The sequence below is a fragment of the Polyodon spathula genome, chromosome 9, assembly GCF_017654505.1.
Source record: "Polyodon spathula isolate WHYD16114869_AA chromosome 9, ASM1765450v1, whole genome shotgun sequence".
NCBI classification, from domain to species: Eukaryota; Metazoa; Chordata; class Actinopteri; order Acipenseriformes; family Polyodontidae; genus Polyodon; species Polyodon spathula.
The window spans coordinates 1,590,530-1,601,008 of NC_054542.1; the positions used below are offsets into that span (position 1 = coordinate 1,590,530).

At 36.1% G+C, this 10,479-nt stretch overlaps 1 protein-coding gene across 1 annotated transcript; it reads left to right on the forward strand.

Moving 5' to 3' along the window:
- The first annotated feature begins 210 nt into the window (after window positions 1-210).
- Window positions 211-10,177, forward strand: ccdc169 (coiled-coil domain containing 169). The gene is made up of 8 exons (XM_041258908.1): window positions 211-318; window positions 537-619; window positions 1,469-1,579; window positions 1,913-1,953; window positions 6,919-7,017; window positions 7,317-7,370; window positions 8,561-8,637; window positions 9,164-10,177. Exons 1-8 carry the CDS (start codon window positions 245-247, stop codon window positions 9,264-9,266), a joined length of 642 nt encoding a protein of 213 aa, XP_041114842.1. The 5' UTR covers window positions 211-244; the 3' UTR covers window positions 9,267-10,177.
- Window positions 10,178-10,479: the final 302 nt, after the last annotated feature.

Consider the following 10,479-nt stretch of genomic DNA (forward strand, 5'->3'; position numbering starts at 1 on the left):
TGGACGCCATCTGCAGCCGACAGACAATCCCCAAACTTGATAGAAACTTCTGTACAATTGGCTTCCTTTGTGTGTTTCTCTACTGCATTTATCCAGCTTTCTCCTCGATTAGAAACCCGCGGCTCAATCTTTAGCGCAGGCGCGCTCTGTCCGATCTTGCCATTTCCGTGTCACGTGTGGAAAGGTCTGTCTCCTTGGAAACGGTAGTAACAAAGCTGTCGGCTTCAACAGCGTTTCTGTGAATATGGACGATGCGGATTTTATAAATTATGATACAGATCGACTAAGGATCGAGCTTGAGCAGGAGAAGCAAATGAAGTGAGTGTTAAATACACAAACTACAAAACAGTAGGAACGCCTTAGTAAATTTACACTCCGTTGATACACAACTGCTAACATCTGCCACCATGCAAATGCAGTTAATGTCGTTTAACACGTATTATTATCATTATTGTAACAAAAAACCCTGTTACACTGTAAAATATTGTGGTATTATTTTAAACTATGCATCTCACTTTTTTTCACATTTATTATAGGGAAATGCTAGAACAGTCAGCTTCTGAACTGAGAAATACTGTGGCTGACTTAGAAAAGAGATTGAGCAATGTTGAAGATGAAGGTAAATTAAACTGAATTCAAGTGTTTAAATAAAAATGCACATGCTGTTTGTGAGAGTGCTGAGAGATATTGGGCTGTAAATTCAGAGCCTTGAAACTTTTCTAGATCATGGTGTTTTCTTTAACAAAGGTCTAGACAATTTTCACAGATATGAATTAATTGAATCTAAAGTACTAAAGTAAAAGAAACTGAAGTACTGTAACTGAAGTACTAAGAAGCGCTTGCTGCGTTCCTTGAGCGACTGTGAAAACAGGTGGCTCTCACATTAACAGTTTCCTATGATCGCATGAGAGCTTTCCTCTGCTTTCGCAACTTCAAAATCAATTTCTCTGCAGCATAGCGGCGGCAGCCTGCTGAACTCTAACCCAAATGAACTGGTTTTATTGTAAAACGCAATAGTACAGGCCGTTATAAACATGACAACAACTCCTTAGAATCTGTATTGCCTTGTCAAATAAAGTGTTGTTTTGCAGTCTTCAAAGCTTGCATTTTGAAAAAAATTGTTTGTAAAAAAAAAAAAAGTTACATAACCAGAAATAAAAGGCACAGCCATCTGTAAGAGTGCTTGAATACCTCAGTGCACACACTTTCCCCACAGCCTACAACCCAGTGTCTCAGCAGCTCTTCTATGTCTGCAGCAGTCTTTCATTTGTTAATCACCCTAAACCGATGCATACACAAGGGTAACTTTTGTAATGTCCTGGGCAGACTGAGCAGTTTACACTCCATAATTAAGAATAACTATCACAATTCAATGTTTGCATCGGGAAGCCGACTACCCATTCAACAAAGAGAGGAACATACAGCTCCACATTGTGCTGGGTTATGTTCTGTTTCATTTAAATTCTAGGTAATGAATGGAAAACAAGGTTTGAGACACAACAGGAGCTGAACAGGCAGCTGGAAAGGCAAATCAACCTCCTGCAAGACAAGATGGAAAGCATTTGTGGTAATCCTGCAGGTAAAGTACAAATTAGTTCCTCTGTATCTTAATCTACATATTTTAATAATAATCACCCCTATCATTATTTATTTTAAATACCTATCCTTTAATTTCTGCTGATTTGAAAATTGAGTCTGACTGTCAATGTTTATCTTCTGATTGCTGTGTTATGATGTCTGTGCTTGGGCTTAAAGCCCATCAATCTCTGTGCTGATTGACTCATGACAAAGCTAACAGGGACAAAAAGAAGTTACATTTTGACAGCGCAATTATGCAATTGCTACAGGAGTATAGCTTTAAATCACTAGCAAGGAACCATAAAAACTGTTAACATTTCTTATTTGCTTTCAGACAGATTGTCTTCTATACGTTCATATGATGAGATGCCTGTGGTGAGTACAGTGTAAGTGAAAAGAATAAGCTTTACATAAAGATGCATTGCAGGGGTTTAGACAGCATTTTAAGCACATTTATGCAATATATTTCATTTAATTTGGTTGGCAAGGCATGAAGAAATCCGAAACAGCAAATAAATCACAGTTTAACAACATATAATATTGCATGGTAATTTAATTTAAACTGACTTGCAATGTTGCTCTTATATGAGTCAGATGGACAGTATAACTCCTGTGTACTTCTCATGAAGCTATAAATATGAATCATCCTACTATTTATATCGGCAGCAGTAGGTGGTAATAAATAACCAAGGCCCCTTATTTTCAGTTTTTACAGATTTGTACCTCTTTTTTTTGTACTGTTATAACAAGAAATACATACCTTTACATTTGGTAGATATGTGGATGTAAATAATGACTTAGTCATCATCGTACTATTAGAGCCTGCCTCTTTAGTGTATTGATACATGTTAACTTCACCAAATGTACACTGCCCCTCATGTACTTGTTATCATTCACAGTAAAGCATGTGAACTGATTTTCCATCTGTTCTCCAATATTTCACAGAAATCACACTTTTAATTAATTTTTTCGAAACACAAATACATTCCCCAAATGTATCTTTTTTATTAAATCTAAATCTAAATAACATATTCAATCTCTTATAGCTGATTGCATTTAACAGGAATCGTCCACTGTGTTAATTTGTTTTACAAAAGGCAATGTAAATAATAAAAGAAGGCTATATCTGGCAGTCTGGATTGTAAAGTGTGTTCACAGCTACAGTGCCGTGAAAAGGTATTTGCCCCCTGTCTGATTTTCTGCATTTTTGCATATTTTTGACACTGAATGTTATCAGATCTTCAACTAAAATCTAATATTAGATAAAAGGGAGCCTGAGTGAACAAATAACACAGAATTTTGATACCTATTTCATTTATTTATTAAAGAAAGTTATGCAACATCCAGTGCTCCTGTGTGAAAAAGTTATCGCCCCCTTAGACTCAGTAAGTGGTTAAGCCACGTTTAGCAGCAATAACTGCAACCAAACACTTCCTGTATTTATTGATCAGTCTCTTACAGCGCCGTGGAGGAATTTTGGCCCACTCCTTCATGCAGAGCTGCTTCAACTCAGTACATTTGTGGGTTTTCGAGCATAAACTGCTCGTTTCAGGTCCTGCCACAACATCTCAATGGGGTTTAGGTCTGGACTTTGACTAGGCCATTCCAGAACTTTAAATTTCTTGTTCTTCAACCATTCTGATGTAGACTTGCTTGTGTGTTTCGGATCATTGTTTTGCTGCAGGACCCAGCTGCACTTCAGCTTCAGCTCACGGACAGATGGCCTGACATTCTCCTGTATAATTCTCTAATACAGAGCAGAATTCATGGTTTCTTCAATGATGGCAAGTCGTCCAGGTCCTGATGCAGTAAAGCATCCCCAAATGATGACACTACCACCACCATGCTTGACCGTTGGTATGAGGTTCTTACTGTGGAATGAAGTGTTTGGTTTTCGACAGACTTAATGAGGCCCATATTGGCCAAAAAGTTCCACTTTTGACTAATCTGTCCATAGAACATTGGACAGACACGAATCCCATTTTTGCCCAGTGTCTTTCTGATGATGGATTCATGAACACTAACCTTAGCCGAGGCGAGAGAGGCCTGCAGATCCCTGAATGTTGTTCTAGGGTTCTATGTGACTTCCTGGACTATTTTTCGCCTTGCTCTTGAAGAGATTTTGGCAGGACGACCACTCCTGATAAGATTCAATACTGTCCCAAACTTTCTCCATTTGGACAATATGGCTCTGACTGGTTTGGTGGAGCCCCAGAGCCTTAGAAATGGCTTTGTAACCCTTTCCAGACTGATAGGCATCAACAACTTTTTTCCAGAGGTCTTCAGGAATATCCTTTGATTGTGGCATGATGTGCCTCTAGAACCTGTGTGCTGACAACTTCACTCTGATGGTAAGGGCCAAAGTTAGTCAGATTTGTATTGGGCAGGGCTAGCCCAAATCAGGCCTGATTGTTAACCAAAGTATTCAAACAGTTGACCCTAACTAACCCTTTAATTGAGTTGGGTTAACTAGGGGGGGCAATAACTTTTCCACACTTGAAGATTGCATGTTTGAGTACCTTGCACACCAAACAAATGAAAGAAGCACCAAACTTTGGTGTCATTTTTTTCTCTCAGACTCACTCTATAGCTACTGTATATCCAAAAAATCGGACCAAATTCAATGTGAAAAATGTGCAAAAATGCAGAAAATCAGAAGGGGCCAAATACTTGTTCTTGGCACTGTATGTACAAGCTGGTATGACTGATTATTGTATGTGCTCCCTCTGGTACATTTTCCAATCTGATTAACATGTTTTTTGTTTTGTTTTTAAAAAGCACCACAAGGTGGCATCATATTGACAGAATGTTTGCAACTTTCTCAGGATTTACAGTGGCTCTCAAAAGTATCCACCCCCCTTTCCACATTTTATTATGTTACAACATGGAATCAAAATGGATTTAATTAGGAGTTTTTGCCACTGATCAACACAAAAAAGTCCATAATGTCAAAGTGAAAAATAAAATCTACAAATTGTCCTAAATTACAAATACAATACAAATATAAAATAATTGATTGCATAAGTATTCACCCCCTTGAGTCAATATTTGGTAGAGGCACCTTTGGCAGCAATTACAGCCATGAATCTATTTGGATAAGTCTCTACCAGCTTTGCACATCTGGACACTGCAATTTTTGCCCATTCTTCTTGGCAGAATTGCTCAAGCTCCAGCTCAAGTTGGATGGAGACCTTTGGTGAACAGCAATTTTAAACTCTTTCCACATATTCTCAATTAGATTGAGTTCTGGGCTTTGACTGAGCCACTCCAGGACATTGACCTTTTTGTTTTTAAGCCACTTCAGTTTGGCTTTGGCTGTATGTTTGGGGTAATTGTCCTGCTGGAAGATGAATCTTCTCCCAAGTCCCAGGTCTCTTGCAGACTTCAGCAGGTTTTCCTCCAGGATTTCTCTGTACTTTGCTGCATCCATTTTGCCCTCTATCTTCACGAGCTTTCCCTGCCCTGACGCCGAGAAGCATCCCCATAGCATGATGCTGCCACCACCGTGCTTCACGGCAGGGATGGTGTTCTCAGGATGATGTGCGGTGTTAGGCTTGCGCCAAACATAAATAAAAGAAAAATGATAAGAACATGTACAGATCAATTTGAAATGCATTAAGGTGAGTAATAAGCTGACTCCATTGTGATTTAGCAGTTGGTTCAAACAATTTAACAGCAGACGCTAGAATTTTTCTGTAAAATTCTGTATAAATAAGTGTAAAACTACAAAGGGGCAACAATATTAACCCAGAAATAGGACAACAAGTTATGATGGGTTGTTTTTTGGGTGATAATAATAATAATAATAATACAATACAAATTTCACTTATATAGCGCTCTTCATGCAAGCGTTCTGTTTTCAAACAGGATATAAAAGATTAAATTGTGCTAGCATTCCCGATATGAAGCAAGAGCAAGTTCCAAAGACAAGAGGCATTATAACAAAATGCCATGGCTCTAACAGAGTTCAAACTAATTTTAGGGACTGTCAGAAGATTAGTATTTTCCGATCTCAGAACGACCAGGGACATATGGGGTCAGCTGATTTTGAAGATAAGAAGGCCCAAGACCATTTAAGGGATTATAGGTAATAAGAACTTTAAAATAATAATAATAATAGTAATAATAATAATAATAATAATAATAATAATAATAATAATAATAATAGCATCAGTAATAAAACAAACACATGAGATGGATGCAGTAAATATATCAATTAAATATGCAATTAAAACAAAAATTAACTAAGATACATTTTATTGATCACAAGTTAATTGTGATTAATTTTTTTAATCGCTTGAAAGCCCTAAAAAAAATACATAAAATGTAGCTTTTACATTTGAAGGCTTGTTAAACCTGTTATGTAGTGCGCCTCTTTTTTCATGAAGCATCGTGTTTAATCAGGATTATGGCTGTTCTTAAAGGGCTTGACTTCATTCATTCTGTTTCTTCCCACACAGTGCGTAACCAGTATCAGCACTAAGCATGCTTCCTCCAATATATTTTATATAGTACTTTTCTATCTCAGCATTTCTGAATGTTAGTCTGTCCATGTTGCAGTCACAAGGTGTACACATTTAAGTTTTTTTTTTTTTTTTTTTGCAGAAAAATGAAAAAGCATGAACAATAGATTTTAATAGATTTGAATAAAAAGTATCGATACAGTATATTTTTAAATAGTTAGCAATGATATTTCCAGGAACTATATTACAATAAGATATCCATGCCTTTAGGGGATTAGCAGCGCTTAACCACCTCTTGAGAGCAAGAATGGGTGGGTATCTCACATTGTATCACAAGTGGTATCTCTCTGCCATTCAATTCTATTATGATTTTTCAAAAGTGTCACAAAGGGTCCCATTGAAAACTTAGCCATGCCAAATGAGTCAGACTCATAACAGCGCATAACTGCCCTTTTTTAAAATTAAAACTCAAGACCTTTAAAAAAGAAAGACCAAACACAGTGTACTTAAAGACACCCATCTCCTTAGTGTACATTTTTAACCCTGTATGGGATTTTTACCACCTGGAAGACTTATCTCCTCATAGACTCTATGCCCCTGTCTTTATTGCATACTGTATGTACCACTCAATGACGCCTCAGGGATTTCTGTAGGCTTGTATTCAACTCCAGTCTAGCAATTTGTAATATATTTGTTTGGTTTTCTTCATCCAGCATTGGGTTCACTGTATCATATAAATGTACAAACATTTTACACCAGTGTGATTCTTATACAGCGAGTTTACAGTTAGTACAGTAAGTAAGCTTTGACCAGGTGTTTATACAGTTAGAAAGACCAGGTACAGTAAAAGTTATGTTAACATTTGATTTTTTGACAGGGTGCACTAAAACAGATTCTTAAACAATTAGAAATGGACAAGAACAGTCTACAAAACCAGCTGAAGGACTATACACTGAGAATAGAGCAAGAGGCAAAGGTTTGTCACCATTTATTTACAACTGTACACTTACTGTAACAGTGTGTGGGGGTGTTGGGATAAAGCGGAGGGGTGTTCACACTAGAGAGCTTGCACAGAAATGTTTGTCCATTTTGATAAAACTGTCTAAGGACCTTCTTTTTAACAAGTTGATGAGTTTATTATAATCTGGTGATCTCTGGAGGCTGGATATCTGTATGTCCAGATGCCTCTCTGCATGTCACACATATTGTGGTTAATTGAAAATAAGGGTAAAGTTTTCAAGTTATTCATTTAACCAGTTTCATTTCTTTTCATAGGCATACCATAAAACGAACGATGAGCGCCGCACATACCTTACAGAAATATCAAAGGTGCGAAATTAAAATACCTGACCTCCCATTCAGCTATACAATCTTGTGGAAGGACACTTGGTCTTTTTGGTGACCAGAAGGATAACAATCTCCTGTTAATAGTATATCCAGAGGGATATGGTGATGAACTATGGACCCAAAGAGTACTACAGGCAGGTATGGGAGAGGCACCACCGATACATGTGACCCTAGCTGGCATTGGTGGCGCCATCCTGTGGTAACTCATTCTATTTGCTCTCCTTGGCGTCCAGGTACTACACACTAAAACTTGCTGAACTGCCCTACTTATTTTAATTTATATCAATGACAAAACATGGTATTAAAATTCAGAAAACCTGTTTCTCAATATAAATAAGTATTGAATACTAATACAATTAATTGCTTCTTCTTGTGGGTTAATAATTTCAGTCATGTTCCAACAGTTTACGTACTGTATCAATGCTCAATTGTAAATGCTTGACATAACATGTCATACATTGGCTCTCAATACCATATTTTAGAAGTTTTATAACAGTGATAAAAATCACTCAATTTCCACTTGAGTTGGCAGCCTTTCTAATGTGCAATAGTCTGAACATCTTTTATTTGTGCACATGCTGTATGCATCTCTGTAATCTTAATTAAACTGATATTTTAACATCTCCGGTTCCTAACACATAGCAATTGGCACTTTTGTTTTCTTTCTTATTCTTAGTCGCTGAAGTGCAAAGATTACGTTGGCATCAATTATACAGTGGCATTCTTATTCCTTTCAGCTATAGTAAAGTATTTTACAAAAGATTTTTAACTGTAATTATTTTTTTTCTAGAAATTTCCATTGGGGAATGTAAACTTTTGCCTACAACTGTACATATGATCTTTTCAATTGGTCTTAACAGAGGCAGATAAAAAAAAAAAAACAGCCAGTCTGAAAATGAACACCTCATACATACACTCAGCTTTCTTTAGTGTAAAAGCTTCTTTAAAAACAGCACATGTGACATACACATAGCGAACAGGAGGTAGCATTTATGGAATTGTTTCATTAGCTATAACCACTTTGAGAATCTTTCCATGAGTTTGGGAATATAAATAAAACATTTTAAACCGGCTGAAAAAATCTGATCATACTTTTAAATTTGGTACAAATTATTTTTAAATTGACGCTTGTTATATCTTTGTCTCTTGTTAAAATCTTGGTCTTTTTTCAGGCATCGACAGGAACGGATGCAACCAAAAAGCAGCAGGTGGCTCAGGCCCAAGGGACACAAGGACATCAGATGATGAAGTATGTATTTACATTTCTAAATCAAACGCTTTCTCAATATAGCTGCTGTAGCAGAACACTGTTTGAGAGGCTTGTTGTTGATTATGGTTTTTAAAAATATTGTTTCTTGGCATTCATACATATAGAAACCCTTTCTTTAAACATAGAATAAATAGGGTGTACAAAATTAAATAATCCTTGTATCATGTCATTTGGTTTCCAATTTTTGTTTATTTCTCTTTTTTATCACTTAAGTAATTTTGAGACTTAAGTAATTTTGTACACAATATTTATTATACCTTCAAGCTACTTTTTTCCAATTTTGTATATTTAACCATTCAGTAATAGTGCAGTAGCATGCAAGAAAAGCCAACCTTTACATTATGAGCAAAGGGATTTTATTATTAACACAGGTTATATACAAGACATATTCTGTACTTTTATTTGATGTGTAAATGATTCACAGAAGCAGTGGAGTGTGGCATCAAGCTGTTTAAATGGTCATATTGGTTTATTATAAAATTTACTAACTCACTTATTTCTCTAGAGGGAACTTCAACGTGGCAAACAATAAGAGAGTTTTACATCCCAATAAAGGAGCGATTAAGAAGACAGCTGCAGTGACACGACTTCCCAAGTTAAAGTGCTGATTCAAGACAAACTGTTACCATTGTTAAATACTATTACAGGATCATGGATTATGTGATTTAAATGATGTTTTTTAATAGTTGGTAATTATCCAAGTATTCTTTGCTTATAGAATATATGTACGTGTATAGATATAAAAACCTTTATTTTACTAGGTAAGCACATTGAGATTAAAATCTCTTTTCTGCAACCAAGCCAAGAAAGACAGCAGCAACACAATAAAACACAGTACACAAACACAGATATAACAATAAAATACTTTAGAATATGCTATATACAATTAGTTACAGGATACCGCATGCTAAAATCTGTATTGTGTGTGATTTTTGTTATAACACACCTAAAATCTATTTCTGCAATTTTAACAGTGTAATCAGATTTTTATAAACTATATAAACTTTTTTAAATGTACGTTTTGTGAAATTTTGAGTAAACATGGAGTGATTTTGTTACACGCTTTATTTCACATGATTTTGTAGTTTGTCGGTTTGGATTTTGTTTTGACCTTGCCACAATTACAACTTGTGTTCCTAAACATGTCAAAATTAAACTGGGATGAAAATTGGTATTAACGTTATTCATCACAAAGTACTGGTAGTGTCAGATTATGGGGATTATTACAGGTGTCTGTCTGTACTGTAGGTCACACTTACATTTCTACATGTATCTTGAGGACCGCTTATCAAATTTTAATGAAACACACATTCCGTAGGATGGATTATTGAGTAACACAACCTAGGGACATATGCAGCTGCACGTACATCTGTAAGTAACCAAAATGAGGAATTATCTCTGCAACCCAAAATATTGTTATTTGGAAATGTTATACTAATGCTTTGGTTGTTAGGAAGAACAGCATGTTTTATGTACAGTATTATGCAAATTAGACACCCACCATATATATTTGGATTCTAAAATACAGTAGATGAGGAAAACTGAACATGAAACAAGCATCCAGTTTTCTTTCTTTGAGGAAATGGATTATCATGCTGCTCTGTTCCTGTTTCAGAACTGAAAGCACCTCTCAAACGGCTGTGCTATATTACTGGTACCTACTGACTCTAGACCGGACCAGGGAAGTAACTAGCAGGTTTAACAATCTCACAACATTGCTGAAACTGTGCCAGACCTTGCTTCTTGCATTCAGTAGACAGGATAGGTAAGGATGTAATTGCGTTGTTTTGAATTGGAATTTTTTTATTAAGAGTTTTTCAT